We start from the raw sequence: 17,046 nt of genomic DNA, 5'->3' as shown, positions 1-17,046 counted from the left end.
ATGCACGGTATTAGAGATAAGAATACATATGCAATGTATTACAGTTAAGAATACATATGCACGGTATTAGAGATAAGAATACATATGCAATGTAGTACAGTTAAGAATACATATGTAATGTATTACAGTTATGAATACATATGCAATGTATTATTAGAACATACATACAAATACAATGTAACATTTTTACTCAATTCATGGCTATGGTATTAGCTAACTTCTATAGTTTCTGAATTTACTCTGCGAAACCAAAAACAATGTTCATTACTAGAGCGAAACATTTGAATTTCTTTGGTTGATTCTAAATCTGATATCAGAGTACAGAGGTTTTTAATTTTTGTGTGTTATCCTCGCCAAAGTTATTCAGTGTTATATCGTTTTCATTCTTTCCAGGTAAGTCCTAAATGTTTTGTAATGTTGCATATCTCAGTGTTTTCTGTTTGTGATTTACTGACTACATTTTGCCAAATAAAATCAATAAACCAATTTTACGTTTTCAGAATGGATGCATTTCACTACGAAAACTCAACAATTTAAAAAATCATTGAATCGTTGGTCGTTTTAAAGAATAAAAAAAATAAGATAATACACATTGTTCATAAAAACAATACACCATAGAACCAAAATATTACAGGTGTAACTTGTTATAGGTTTATTAAATAACTGCAATGATATTTTGCACATCCCAAACAATCCACTCTCGCTTCATACAAATGCGGAACTTGTTGTTTTACGGCCGTATATTCTTGAATAGAACACACGGAACATACATATTGTATTAGGAAGTGAATGACCCGACCCTTCGAGGTCACAGTGCAGTGTGCAGATATACGTACGTATCAAGTGCCGCCACCGCCATTGATACTCCATGTGTTGTGCTGGAGTGTCACATGTGCTTGTCTGCAGTGTAGAATAACATAAGATAACATATTCATATACCTTGTAGGTCCTATTAATAAGGGGAGAGTTCGCTTACAAGACTGAACATGGTAAGTAACACAATATACATGTAGAGTGAATAGTTAGTAGAGCGACAACACTACGTTTTGACGTTGGTCCTTGTCCTTGGTTTTGCCTTCACCTTATGTGGACGTCGAGTACTTTCTTGTACTTCGTTTGGTACATGTGAAGGTGTGTAAAAACGCTCTACAATGACTGAGAGTAAGTGTGTATGATGCACTAGTATGTACCTAAATCCACAGGGTCTATTTTGAGAAACATACGCATTTGATTTAGGAACGTTTCACAAGCTTACAATGTATATCACTTCTCCAACAATTTGACATTCGTAAACATCGTGATCCATCAAGTCTCGAAGCTTTGCCGTAAGTTTTGTGCGTTATCTTGCTTCGTTCATCACGTATTTTATGATATGATTGTCACGTTCATTTCATCACTTGAATGTATGACCATTGTGGAAAAGACAGAATGAATTGCAAACTCTGTGAGCCTACTCGCACTTCGAGTATATTCCCATTGGGATACTTGTATTACTACCGTGTAGGCTAGACTATACCCTTTTTTGAAGGATATCAGAGAGTGAGAAGTATATACAACATATAACTGGTTTCATTACGTCCACGTCATGGGACAGGCATCAATTATTTAACTTTTCCGATTGCTTTTTCCATATATATAGGCTACACCTGTGAAATTGGACATTGGTGGTAAATATTTCACTACCACTGAATCGACTCTTATGAAGTATGAAGACACAATTTTAGCCAAAGCTACCAAATATTGGGCCCAAATCGATGGTCGATATTTTATGGACAGGGATGGTGTACATTTTGGTCATATTTTGGAGTACCTCCGAGATGAAACCCTTCCACCAGCGAACGTAGCCGTCAAAGTATACAGAGAGGCGAAGTTCTATGGTTTGGCTGCGATGGTCGAACAGCTAGAAATGATGGGGCCTGTGCACGAGATATTAGCCATGGCTAAAATGAGGGAAGAAATTCCTGATTACGGAGGAACATTTAATAAAGTCATTAGTATGGCGAGAAAGAAGTTTATGGATAAAGCACCAGCTAGACCAACAACCGATATTTGGGTTGGAGTACGCTACGACGATGACGACTCCCCCTTCAAGGCAAGTGAGCACGAGTGTGAATTCGAAGCCAAGTTTTCAACTCAGGATATCGGCAAAGACAACACGGTCTCGCTGGTTTTCACCGGTCAAAAAGATGCATTCATGTATACTATTCGTAATACACTTCCAACAATGCTGCAACATGATCTACAGAATGCGGATTTCAAGTTCGTACTGTCTCATTTAATTGCTCATCAGCACAGTGTAGCCCAGCACTGTGTAGTGTGTACCAAGGAATACCGCGACAAGCAGAAACCAAACGCGAAATGCATGAGTTTTACGTCCAATCAAAGCGACAAAGGTTTTGGTATTCTAATGTATTGCATTACCTTCACTTGGTTCGAACAAAGTCGTTGATAGAATGATAATCATTCTATGCAATCAATCATTGAATGTCGCCGACGTAGATGTCAAAGTGATTGGTAACTGTCCCTAAAAGTGCCCTGCTTTACCTCTTCACCGTGTATGTACATTCTGACTCTTAACGTTTGTTCTTGATAAAACCAATATGGTTGTACAAGTGCACATTCCAATATGAATTATTTGCTCCTCATTGTCATAACTTTGAATTCATATTCATAGCCACTGCCATAGCTATTATTATTATTTATCATGATGAGAAAACCGACTTAAAACTTTTTGTTAGTAACGAAATAAACGTGGTCAAACCCTCAAGGATATCTTCACCAAACTGGAATATAATATAGAACATAACCAATTCTATATTTGCTAAACTATTTTGCCATTATTTCATCACCCGCATAACTCGCTCTTTTGAAATGTGACGAGATCAAATAAACTGTAGACCGCCATGTAATCGTACAGTAGAGACTTGTTACAAAAGTTAATGCGAATGGTAGGATGGATGGATGGATGGGTGGGTGGATGGATGGATGGATGGATGGGAGGAAACAAATTGTAAAACATTAATAAATGTGTAAACTGTTTGTTATTGCACGTACAATAACACACTTTTCACACATTTTTTTTTAGCTTTTTGCAATGTATTGAGTTACAAACACAGACTTGGTCTCTATTATTTCACATTGAGTTTTCAAATAGGAAGCCATGATAAAACTATTTTATAAAGTTAAAAATAAATACCCAGTCCTCATCCATATGGCCACTTTAACGTGCGTTTATCGTTGTTGTAAATAGGTCTGTGGTTTTAAGACGATAATAGCACCCGGATTGTCGCATAGCAACCAATTTGTATACCATGTGCGTACAAGTTTGCATGTTTGTGTGTGTGTGAATCAGTACATAAATGAATAGATGTATCCAGGAGACGGACGGACGGATGGATGGATGAAAAAATGGTGATTTTAAAGGAAAGTCTGCTCAGTATGATTTCCCTTTGACAGACATTTATAAGTTGACCAGCATTCAAAGGTCAATACATGTTGGAAATGGCGAAACTTTATCGTATAGTGAACTGCAAGAAATACTTAACCGGAAACGGAAATACAAGAGAATTGGGTCGGTTCATAGTTCAAGGATACAGCTAACAGCTGAAGGTATGAGTATCGAGTTGTAAACCAGAAATGTAATATAACGCATAGTGCAGCATGTAAATTTTAGTATACGGTGCCCTCTCTTGGAGTAATGTCGATGCAAAACGGTAAGTTTTATAAGGTTTACCACGTACTCATACCAACGTCTCGTTTGTGTTTTAAGATTCAATTGACGACAAAGTTTACATACACATCTCTGTAACTGCACAGGTAATTCCATTTATATGTGTGTGTGTGTGTGTGCGCGTGCGCGCGCATGTAATATATATATATGTGTGTGTGTGTGTGTGTGTGTTTGTGTAAAGGCGTGGCATTGTTGCCTACGGTATCCGTATGCATACAGTATACCTACAGGGTGATGATTTTGATTTTGTTCTTTTGCCCAACAGGCAACAATGGAAGGGAAATCACTCAATCAAGGTTTACCCCAAACAGATTTACCATCTATTGTGGAACTCAATATAGGTGGCGCACTCTACACTACCAGGTTGTCAACTTTGAGAAAATATGAAAACTCCATGTTAGCTGCTATGTTCAGTGGGAGACATTCCCTTGACCAAGATAGACATGGTAGATACTTCATCGATAGGAACGGAAAGTACTTTACGTACATTTTAGATTTCTTACGCGATGACTCATTGCCACCTCAAGAAGTTGCTGTAGATGTTCGTACAGAAGCACAGTACTATGGGCTGGAGGTTTTGGCAGAGAGGCTTGAAGCGTGTGGCCCAGTGCATGAGAATATACTTATGGAGAAACTACGGTCTGAAATCCCTAACTATGAAGAAACACTGAATGAAATAATAAGAATTGCAAGGAGAGAAAGTTTACAAGTATCTCAGACGAAGCCTTCAACCGACATTTGGATAGGAGTACGCTATGACTATGATGGTATATACCACAAGTTCAAAGCCACAGAACACTCCTGTAAATTCCAAGCGCGATCTGATTCCGATATCAGACAAGAAAATACGGTGTCCTTTGTACTTCGCGGACAGATCGACACTATACGTAACATTGCAAAGCACAATCTTCCTCTCGTATTAACCTATGACCTGACAAAGTTAAACTTTAACATTCTTATAACTGAGAGCTGTATTCAGGATCCGTGTTCAGAGTGCAATAATCAGTATTATCAATGGCAAACTACACAATACGGGCAGTACTTCTCTTCCTACCAAGCCCAGTGGATTCACTGTGGTGTCGGCGTACTTATGTACCACCTCAAATTTACATGGTTTGAAAATGTCGCAGTGTGAGTTAATATACATGGACACTATTTCTATCTTTGGTCCAATCAAATAGAATGGCACTCAGTTTCATTCAAATAACAGTTTAGCCGTGTTTGAAACCAGCATTTGTAATAGCACAGAAAATAAAGAATGAACGGTACTTTAGTATTTTCTTCAAGCCACTGCTGCAGCTGCAGTTCTTAGAATGTTTTTTTTTTTTAAACCAGTTTTCAAAGTATTTACCTCGTACGAATCATGTCAATAATTCAGAACTGAAATACGATTTACATGTGCCAAAGTTACGAAATATTAGTGTTATGTTGAAAAGCATAAAACTGTCAGTTTATCAGACATATAATATAGCAAGGACACAATATATAGTATTTTCATGATTACATGTAACACTTCTGCAAAACTTCCTTGCTGTGATGTATGTCTGATACACCTAACAAATCTTAAGCCTGTCAATGTTAATACAGTACTTTGATGTGATATTAGTCATATTACTGTGGCAGGGTATGTCAGTCCTACAGTACTGTTATATTCCATTCTTATGACATTTACATTCCATTGTTATGGAATTGTTATATAATAGTACCATTCTCATGGTTCTGTTATAAAATGTCATTCTTACAGTACTGTGAGTGTGATGTGCCACAGTGATATTCTTGCAGTACTGTTAATGTTATAGACCCTTATTACAGTACTGTGACGTGCCATTCTTACAGTAATGTGATGTGCCATTCTAACAGTACTCATATCATGGTGTGATATTCTTACAGTAATGTAATGTGCCATTGTTACAGTACTCATGGTACTGTGATGTGATATTCTTGCAGTACTCATGGTACTGTGATGTGATATTTTTACACTGTGATATGTTCTTCTTATGACAATTCCCCTTGTAGTTTCCATTTTTGAAGACCGTATTTTCATTACAGTGTTTTAGCAGCAATATCAAGTATTACTTCAAACAGCAAAATATTATTCACACAACAGTTATCATGAAATTCCAAGCAGCAGCTGTACTTAACATAAACATGTATATAATATACGCACAATGATGTTTGGATATGAAATTGATTTTCAGATTCTGTGAAAATCCCATTCCTGTATATGGGTATTTTGTATATGCCTCTATACTAACAACGCCTGAAGTGATTTAAAAAAAAAACTTTTATGTTTGTTTTTCTGTATTCATGGTAAGCATACAGTTAAATAAATGCAGATGCAAATTATTAACACTGTGAACGAGGCTTATTGTTGACATACAGTAACAGATATGTGACTCTTCGCTTGAGTTTTCTTTTTCATAACTGTAGACAAACAGGTGTCTGAAGTGATTCGTGTCGCTATTTGCACCGGATTCACCATCTAACATGCCTACTGGCGCGATTTGTGATATCGAAAAGTCACGATGCGTGACTTGGAAATGTCGCCGGCCAGATTGCCACTACTTCGCATCACGAGATTGACAGTGAAAACTGCCCGAGGAAAACTGTCCAAGTATCGTCTTTCATGTATCAGCGTGATTCATCATACATCGGGTACTGAGTCAGACCTATTCGTGTCTGCGAATCTGATATGCACAGGACCCTGTGATATTTCAAAGACGTGAAGCATTTGAAATTTTATAGTTGGAAAGAAAAATCACCACAGTACACTTTAGAATTTCCGATATTGATCGTGTTACGTATCTACAGAAGTTAAATAATGATTTTATATGCAAAGCAACAGTTTTCTGGGTATCGAATTTGGTACAAATCGTTAGGAAAACGTTTTATATGCTCGTGTCGAGTACGGTAATAGTAGAACAAGTACATTGAAGTATTACGTAGCAGAACAGTTTCTTTCATTTCGTGAAGAAATCGTTAAATTTAACACGACGTAGATGTAATATAATATCAATGTGTCGACAGTCAATTTTATTTCATAAAACGTGCTTGTCTCATCAAAAGAGAGATTGTTTGGTATATGTATAATGTTTCTGCTTCTAGATATACCTGTAGTTCACAAAAGTGGTTACTGACAAAGACACTCCATACATTTTCAAATTTCAGAGCACAATCCGAGTCATAATATAGCTAAAACACAATTAAAAGTTTTGGACACACGAGGAGTTCGTAACATATTTCCAACATACTTTCAACTTCAATTGATGTAAATTTTATTTTTTTAGTTTATTTTACAAGTATAAATAGTTTCAACATTAGTTTGCAACACGACCATCCCATGATAGTCTTCTGAACACCTGATCTAGTTTGGTTTTTAATTAATAAATTTTACATCATAATCGTTTATCTCTTTCAAAACTTACAAAAATGTTGTCTTAGATTTTTGTAATGTTGCATTTTTATAAGCAAATTATCAAAAAAGTGTAAGTAAATCAAAACGCATAATAGATCAGAAGGTATTCTAAGAGTATACTATATGTGACTGTGAAAGAGCGTGAAAGGTGTAGACCTACTGTAACATCGACACACGTGTATTTAACGTATTTGTAATTCTCGGATTTACGTCACGTGTAAAATGTAGCCACAGGGACAAGAACTGACAAACACATAGAAAAGTATGACATCGATGATACCGAAGTTCCAAACCGAGGTAACTTACCGGTGTTCACTACATTCTCGTAAGCCAGAATATATTTTTTTTCCGTTGCCGCAACGAAACACGAAGCGGGGTGGGGGTGGTTACATAAAGAGGCTTGAGGTTCAACACGCTAGTTCTCAGTCCAGAAACAAGGACTCATGCATGATTTTGAGATGCATGACAAAACCACAAAACTGAACCTAAAGTCTCGACTTGAAGGCAGCCGAAGATTCCCATCATATTTTCTGTTGTTTCTCTTCAATATTCGAGCATGTTATTTCATCATTTTCCTCAACTTGATTTTGGTATTCAATCTAAAGATGCAACTTCGTAGAGATGTAGGCCTACCACAAAATATTAAAACTTGCTAATTGTGATTGCAATTCGCCCGAACGCAGACCCAGCAGTTGGTGGCGCTGTTGCACCTGTTTTAATCATCTCTTAAGTGCTGTCTGAAGGGCTCAGATTTCAAACAACTTGTGTCTTGTTAACAAATGTCGTAGTTATTTGAGCGGCTCCCTGACTGTCATCACATGTTTTGTAACATCTCCATCTACTTCTACCTTTAACTCATCTGTTATAGTTTGGCATGACTTCAAATATCTGCAACTATAAACGTTTCATACCATTGTTTAGTAGTATAGATACCTTTGACAACAAAAAAGACACCACTCCATATGATTGTATGAAAAATCATGACATTTATTTTGATTTGTAAATGTGTGTCTATAAATCACAAAACTTGGAATATTCATTTGATAAATCTTCATAATACTTAAATGATTGAAAAGAGTGTGTGAATACCTGATGAACCCAAACAGTATTCAAGGTTTGGTGTGACCATTTTGTGACGTCTATGGCACTTTGGAAAACAAAACATCCAAAAATATCATACTTGACAAGAGTACAATAAATAAATAAATGAACATCTGAAATCTGATCAGCAGGGGTTGATTTATACAATGCTTGATGTATGTTAATACTACATTTGTACATAAACTACATCTAGATTCTAGGACTTCCACCAGATTGACCAGAAACACAAAAAACGACCAAAATTCAGGTAAAATAAAAATTACAAGTGAAATTCCATTGAATCTATTTGGATTCTGTTCCCTAAGCCAGATTTGGACCTCTGATAGAAACTTTTTTAAACAATGAATAACTTCTAAACTTCTTGAACTGAGAAAGACAGGTCAAGGCAAGGTATGGAATAAAGTAGATAATTATTTCACTCAGTATTAGTTCATAAGGACTGTGAAGATATAATGTTAAAAAAGATGTATTTACAAATATACCATCTTGGAGAATTAATGATGTGTGTGTATGTATGTATGTATGTATGTATGTATGTATGTATGTATGTATGTATGTATGTATGTATGTACACACACATTGTATATACCCACGTACATAACCCATCTATATTTACCTATACACTGTATGTGTATATATATAATGTTCATCATTCATTACACATACTAGTTTCTTAAGTGAATTCCCTTTTGAACTTTGGAACAATTACAAATAATCAGTTATATGTTGCGAATGATTTGGCATCAGACATACAACACATCATAGTTAGTTTATTAATTAGTACATGTATTTCATATATACTGTAAAACAGATTGCTAAATCTGATTACCGTACCATCCCCCTTGATGTACAACAAGTAATGAACAAGGTATGAATCTTTTCACCAATAATTACATCACATACTCTTGAGTATTTAACCTGTCTAAATGACTACCGGTGTTATTACAAAACACCAGTGGAACTACATGAACTATTTGAACCTAGCTCAGTTGAGTGACTTCATCACTAGTTTGAATCTGGACTCACTACATCAATGATTTGGTATGACTGCAATCTGATGGACCCCAACATAAATCTAACAATCAACAAAAAACATTTGAAATCAAACTAGGGCGTCAGTAGAATTTGACTCCCTAGTACACCCAAATTTATTATCATTCACAGTGATCAGTATATTACAGGGGTCAGGGTCCTGTCTTCCTTCTTCTCAAGTCCTAAATTAAAAAGTCAAAATGACTCTGAACCTACTACTTCCTTCCTTTACACGACACTGGTCCATAATTTACATCTTCCTACCAACTACTGGATCTGTATAAATACTGTGCAAGTATATGAAGTCAAGACTTTTGAACTCATAATCTGAAAACTCTGAAATCTCTCCCAATGAAAAGTGACAATGGCACATTTGCTTAGTAATCACCCCCCCCCCCTCCCTCATTCAAATATTACAAAATTACTCTAATATTTCTCATATTAAAATCTTTAATTTGTGAAGTACACAGATATGGTATTTTAAAAAAATCACGAGTAACTGTACTGGCGATTTGTATTCATTATAATTTTGACGTCAAATTAGAGGGCACAGAATATGGAAAAAATATCTATGGTAATTCAATTATTTATACATGTTAATAATCTGTCTATTTGATTCAGTTAATATTGCAAAGTTGTGGATTGAATCACCGTAGATCAACTAACCTAAGCCCACAATGTCTTTTCTCTACAAATATCCATTGAAACAACACTTGTGTCAAAATATGACTACAAAAGTTATTAATTAACATTCACAATTGCAATGGTACAAGACAAAACATATACAAATGGCAAACTACTGACAATGATGACTTTGGTATACACTGTGTAGTACTGTTGAAAAGGCGTTTATTCGAAGACAGCACTCACTGCTCTCATTCAAGGGTCCTGATGCAATCCAATGTATAAAAATAATTCTTCTGTTGTTATTTGATAGATAGAGAGATAGATAGATAGATATATTGATAGATAGATAGATAGATAGATAGATAGATAGATAGATAGATAGATAGATAGATAGATATATAGACAGATAGACAGATAGACAGACAGATAGATAGATAGATAGATAGATAGATAGATAGATATAAACACACACACACACACACACACATACACACTCACACATATACTTCATTGATTAGCACCAATGAAAAGTAAAACAAAGAAAAAAATACTTAAGCTCATGATCTAAAGTTGAACATGTCTGACATGAGGTTGTCCACTATCAAGGTTTGAGATTAAATTTGCAATATCTTATGTTGTGGTCTTTTTTCTGCAAAGGAGAACAAAAAAAAAATAAAGAAGCTTTTGAAGCAGAACATAGGTTTGACAGGTTGCATCTATACTGGGGATGTGTTTATTCACCACTTCATCTTTGGGCCTCAAGTCTGGCATCTTTAACTTTCCACAGCACTTTAATGACAATCATCAGAGTTCAATTTTGTCAGCTTCTGGATATGTTGGCATTTTAGCAATATCTTGTTTGTCTTCAGTTTTATATGACGGATACAATCCACCTTTGTTTAGTCTTCTATTATGTCCTTTAGAATAACCATCCCAATGGTTTCCTGCTATACCAACAACATCACCCACTTCAAGTGGAATTTCATGTGAATTGCGTGGCATATGTTGATATAAGACTGTCTCATCATGTGCCATTTGGCCACCAAAGTAATAAACATCATCCAATGAACGGAAGAATGCTGCCGCATCTGGGAACCGATTCTGCATGATTTCATACGCTACTCTACAAACCTGGGAAAATAAATCAAGGTATCATTTTAGAGATTACAATTTCATTGATTTTAAATCACTTTGTCTGCAATGTATATGTCTATCACTAATTCTTGTAGCTAGAAACTTGTACAAAACAATGGCACTGACATTTTATACTTTATTGAAAGATGATAAAAAACAGTGGAATTGTACTCAAACCGTAGGCTATAAAATAGATAATTTACAAAAAAAACACACAATGAGAAAATTATGTCATAAACTTTCGTCTTCTTGAAAACTAGTATTAGCACAAAAACTGTTTTGCTTTTCTTCAAATTTTCCAATGATGCCCATTGATTACAGCCAAATACTGCTCTCATAGTTACTTTCAACTTTTATATAAAGTTTGCTGACTTCACAAGATGGGGTTGTTAGTTATAGGTTTATGTTGAAATAAAATAAAATACAATATCCCTCTACATTCAGACAACAGATTGTATATTGACACACAATTCCCCAATATTTTTCTTCATTCAGCCAAGGAAAACATGAGTGGCCTAAGTGGTCTTTGTCACTACCAGTTGCTAAACGAGTAAGCCCTTAGGTTATGAGTATTTTCCCACTTGAATGAAGACAGAAATATTGGCAAATGAAGAAAAATATTGGAGAATAACATAATTATACCCCTGCCAGTAATAACAAAGAAAAATCTGGAGAAAACTAATGGTAACTTTGAATGTTTTGCCTCATACTTCAAACACAGCTGAACCATTGACTTAGATACCTGTTGTCGTGATGTAGACAGATGAGCGTTATCATGATGTAGAATGACCAGGGTATAAATTCCATATTTTTGGCTTATGCATGGTGTAATATAATAGCACAGGATGTGACCTGTACGATCAATATAAAAGGATGCATGTATAAAGAGAAGAGAATAGTTTCACTTACCTGAGATGAGAAGGTACAGACCAAGAAATCGCTTTCAGATAAAAAGTGGATATCTAAAATAATGCCTTTTAAAGACTCATCCGAATAGCGCTGACCAAGACCAGCTGTTCTTGAAATGTCATTGTCACTGACAAAGACATAATTTTTATATCTGTAGTAAAGACAAGGAGAGGACAATTACTGTAATGTCATCAATACTAGCTTTAGTATTTACCATTTTTACTGTTTTGATGACCACAATGACAAGATAACCTCCAATGTCACTACTTGCTGCCTTTACTATTTTGATGCACTGAATACATTAATTCAATTTATTAATTACAATGTAATTAAGCTTATTATTTTGTTTTTGGTTCATCAAATATTTCATGTGGGGTTACGAATTAATGATACTGTAGTATAGTACCTTTGATTAATTTACTTGATTATTTTTGTTCTTTTTGTATTTCCTGGCTTTTGAGTGGAATCTAATGAGTTACTGATTTCTAATAATGGGATACACCATAGTCTGGATGCCAATGTGGTATTGAATCATCTTGTAAAGAGATCTTCAAATTCAAACCTCTAGACAGTATATGTTGGTGCATAACCTGTGAATTTGAACAACTTGATTGGTAAATTAAGACTTCAAAACAGTACTGGAACCTAGATTGAATGTATTTATAGAGTGTTACATGGAAATTAAAAGATTCTACAAGTACTAAACACTTCATTGAAGCTTTTCATATTGAATTGAGATTTTGAAGCCATTGTATCGTACTTCAATGGAACTCAGAATTCATAACAAGTTAGTTGAATTAGACTTTAGAATGTATTGTATTGAACCATAGACAGTGGAGGGGAAAAAGTACACGCAACTGTGGTTTAACTGAATTATTTTAATTGATTTGGTTGTATACTTGGTATAGATCATTCATTTGGCTTCCTTTACTACCAAGTTGAGATTTGTCTACGATTAGAATCAATAGATGACACATGCACATGGATTTATTTAGTTTGCTTGATTTATGTAATTGTATTTACTGAGTATTTTTCTGTATGTATCTGTGTTTTCGGTGTAATTATAGATGCGAACATTGAAAACTGTGAAACTTTGTGTGGTTGCCATATATTCCAAACTGTGCACTCAGAACTTGTATCTAAACTGAAGCCAACGCTCGATGATACCTCAGGCCCCAATTTAAATTATTATATGCAGGCAATACTTGTTTACATTACTGGGTAACAGAAAATTGGTTACATAATGTTTACTAGGTACAGCCCAACCATCAACCATCTGATTTGAGGTGTGCATTTTTCTCTGTTTTTATTTATCAGTTTGTCTTTTGGTTTCATACCATGAGGCTGACTGCTATGTGTGATGTGAAAATGTGAGACAAGGGGACTTGCTGTTTATCTTCTTAAAACAAACATATGGTAATTTGGTTAATAAAAATAAATTGTTATTGTTACTTACTTTTCTCTTGCTTCTGGAAGTAGTTTTGGATCATCTGTAGCTAAATAAACTCTTTTTATAGGTACATCCTGTTTTAATTTGAGTCTCTCATAGTATTCTTCTACATGGAACATATATTCTTCTATGTTATGGAAGGCTGCTTCGGTTCCAACTTTATCTGTACGTCTTACATGCACCCTAGATATGAAATATGTATCAGCAGTTATTCAAGACTGAAATACTTCATTGCTTGAGATTTAAGGAAAAAACATTACATTATTGTTTGTACTAATGACAAGAGAGAGAGAGAGAGAGAGAGAGAGAGAGAGAGAGAGAGAGAGAGAGAGAGAGAGAGAGAGAGAGAGAGAGAGAGAGAGAGAGAGAGAGAGAGAGAGAGAGAGAGAGAGAGAGAGAGAGAGAGAGAGAGAGAGAGAGAGAGAGAGAGAGAGAGAGAGGGGGGGGGGGAGTGAACGCACGCACGCACACACACACACACACACACACACACACACACACACACACACACACACACACACACACACACACACACACACACACACAATGCGAAGCTTAACCAGTCAATTTGTACATCCATTATTAAACATAATCCATTAGCAATCAGACTACTAGTATTCAAATGATTTATTAGTCTTAGCTACAAATCATGATTTTAATATGATGTACACTTACCCAACTATTGGGGTTTCAAACTTCAATCTGGTATGTGTTTCATCTATTAAATTTTGTAGTGAGGGCTGAGGTCTGGTTACATACTTTACCAGCTGCCCTAGCCACCAGACAGCTGGGTTTCCATGGAGACGTAGTAATCTTTCTGACAGATCTTCAGGAATTGAGAGTGGAAGGTAATTTGGTCTTGGATGAAGTCCATCAACAATTGGTAAATCTATCACTTGGACATCTTTCATTCTTACTGTGTCTGTGGAAATCAACATGGTAATACATTGATTCAAGTTATCTAAATTTGTTTAAAAACAACAGTTTAAATGTAAGATTACGAACATCAAATGTGTCCACTGCCAGTAAAAATAATAGACACATAAATGTATACTTCAACAGACAGTGCTCTGAAACAAAATCACATTTTTAATACTGTTTGGGTCAGGGTATTTTGATGTGAAGTGTACAATACACTTCATTCATTCATGCCTAAAAATGACCAATGGCCTTTTGGCCTTAGTTGAGTTATTTGTTTTTGATACAGGTACATTTTAGGACAGATTGTGAACAGCTTAGTGATACAATTCTACAAGCAGAGTGTAAGAATTCACCTGTGACAGTACATATGGTAGCTCTCAGCACTACATGTCAGTGTTAGATATTATATTAACATGGCCCGACACCCTATATTTAGGGTATAATTACACATTTACAGAAACCAAGTCATTAAAGGGTTAATGGGTGATTATATCTACACAACCAAGGCATAGCTATCACTCACTTGTATTATCTACTACATACAACAACAATTTTAATTTGAGTCTATCTTAGTTTGATTTAGCTTTGATATAGCTTGATTTCCATTGGAATTAGACTATTTACTCACTGTGACTAAGCTTGGCAATAGGACTGACTAACATAAGTGTGACAGAGACCAACAATTTGCATAGATTTACCCACCTCCCCATGAACTTCGTCCACTTCCTGATGATTCAACACAGGTGTCACTGAGAGGAAGGAAATATTTCTCCCAACCTTCTCTGGAATACCTCCAGCCTCTAGACTCCAGTATGAGAGTCCTCTCTGAACCATACGCCATAAGGAGACAGTATACAACATGATGAAGTTGACAACCATAGCCACATCCTTTGTTTAAATTACAGACCAACTTTTTAGCTTTGTTGCAGTCTTTTGGATTCTGAGGAGTAAAGGTTGGAGACACATCATAGTGTTAGCATTATGGATTGAATGCCATCAACTTAGTGAATTTAAATCACACCTTAACTTGTCAGCCTTGCTCAAATTGCTGCAGTCATTACAGTTTGGAAGGAGCAATGATTGTTATATTGAAACACAATACTCTAAGTTCTCTAGACTAAACTAGTGATGGCTGGTTTGTAGACAGACATTCAAATTTGATTCTCTTGTATTTGAGATCAGTCAGATGTACATTAGTACACTGGGAAAGAGGTACCCTGGAACTAATGTGTCTACTATGTCTGACAACCATGTTGTCTCATATAGAGAACTACTGAAGTAGAATGTCCTAAACTGTTACGATTGCTTAGTCAATTTTAGCCATTTATGGTTCTACTTACAAAGATGAGTTCTCTAACTGATTAAATAACACAGTAACAATTACCATTTGCAACAGTACTGCTAACGCTTTCTCAAATTATTTCAAATGACTGCCTTTTTTGGAATTGCAGTCATTACTAAGATACATTTGTTTGTTTTAATTATACTACACTAGTTTAAGTTTGTACTGAGTACAGTGAGTTTTTAGAAGAATACTTACAGCAGGAACAATACAATAAAATACTGAGTCTGTACAGTACAGTACAGTACAGTACAATACAGTACAGTACAGTACAATACAGTACAGTACAGTACAGTACAGTACAGTACAATCTGACTGTTGAGAAGAATACATACAGTACTAGTAGGAACAGTATAACACTGAATACTAACAGATCAATTTTGCATTTAGACTACCAACAATGACCGCAACTCAAATATACTTGGCTTGAAAATCTTTTGAAATTTTGTTGTCAAAACTCTTTCAAACCTTCAGCATTCTGACCATAATACAGATAAAATCTGCAGCTATACTTCAATATAAACCTAACCCACATAGGAAGAAAAAATACAGAGACCCATTTCCAAACTACACAACACAAATATGATTCAAATAATTTGATGACATCAAAAGTAAAAAAGACATCTTTTCTCTGAAAACAAGTATGGTTACTGGTACGACAGTAAGTTCAACATAATTTTGGCAAGGTTTGAAAATATTTGATGTATGAAATCAATGGCTGATAGTCTAGGTTCATTTCATTTCGTAACACAACATAGAAACCCCATTACTGTAGGAAGACATTATTGACTAGGTTTCAGGTAAAAATATCTAATATTTGTATTTCATTAATATTTGATGTTTAGAGAGTACTAGCGGTCTCTAGCTAAGGGCATACGATCTGATTCAACAATAACACCTTTACAGAAAGTGTGTGTTTTGTAGCAGTTGTTTCCATAACAGTTTGATGATGACAGATTTCTACCATGACAGTGATAACTTATTTTTCACCTTATAGTATCTTGATTTTTTTAAATACCTCTTTTTTGCCCCTTGGAAAGTGATTGGAAAATGTTTATCTAAATATCCATATCTGAATTTTAATGCTCCAAGAATACAAACTGTCACTGTTGCCTTTGTGAATTTCTTTCTTTCAAAAAATTGATACTCATAACAAAGATGACATATAACTAAAAGAGAATTACAACACTTTATTAAGAATCATGTATAGAACTTGGATTAAAAATTTGGTTCCTCACATGACAGCAAATTAATTTGTTATAATAAAGAGAAGGTTGTTTATTTCTAGTGATAAAATTGACACAGACAGGTGTATAGAAACATCAAATAGCCACTACACTCAACAAGTCAACATCAAACTGTCTGCTTTAGTTTCCATCAAAGTG

At 35.2% G+C, this 17,046-nt stretch overlaps 2 protein-coding genes across 3 annotated transcripts in view; one reads left to right on the top strand and one right to left on the bottom strand.

Moving 5' to 3' along the window:
* Positions 1 to 854: 854 nt before the first annotated feature.
* On the top strand, positions 855 to 2,939 carry LOC144453571 (BTB/POZ domain-containing protein KCTD7-like). Its single transcript, XM_078144892.1, has 2 exons — positions 855 to 989; positions 1,640 to 2,939. The coding sequence occupies exons 1-2, from the start codon at positions 987 to 989 to the stop codon at positions 2,447 to 2,449; spliced, it is 813 nt and encodes a 270-aa protein (XP_078001018.1). The 5' UTR covers positions 855 to 986; the 3' UTR covers positions 2,450 to 2,939.
* Positions 2,940 to 10,503: 7,564 nt separating this feature from the next.
* LOC144450500 (alpha-(1,6)-fucosyltransferase-like) overlaps positions 10,504 to 17,046 on the bottom strand; it is a 49,349-nt gene continuing 42,806 nt past the window's right edge. For both annotated transcript variants that reach the window (XM_078141141.1, XM_078141148.1), the window contains exons 7-11: positions 15,022 to 15,259; positions 14,074 to 14,320; positions 13,405 to 13,581; positions 11,949 to 12,099; positions 10,504 to 11,036 (exon numbers count right to left, since the gene is read on the bottom strand). In XM_078141141.1, the coding sequence (XP_077997267.1) occupies positions 10,710 to 11,036; positions 11,949 to 12,099; positions 13,405 to 13,581; positions 14,074 to 14,320; positions 15,022 to 15,259 (1,140 nt within the window). In that variant the 3' untranslated portion in view covers positions 10,504 to 10,709. The remainder of the gene's footprint in view (positions 11,037 to 11,948; positions 12,100 to 13,404; positions 13,582 to 14,073; positions 14,321 to 15,021; positions 15,260 to 17,046) is intronic.

This window comes from Glandiceps talaboti, chromosome 2 (assembly GCF_964340395.1).
Source record: "Glandiceps talaboti chromosome 2, keGlaTala1.1, whole genome shotgun sequence".
Taxonomy (NCBI): Eukaryota; Metazoa; Hemichordata; class Enteropneusta; family Spengelidae; genus Glandiceps; species Glandiceps talaboti.
Note: the sequence above shows the minus strand (reverse complement) of the source record. Positions and strands in the feature narration are given on the sequence as shown.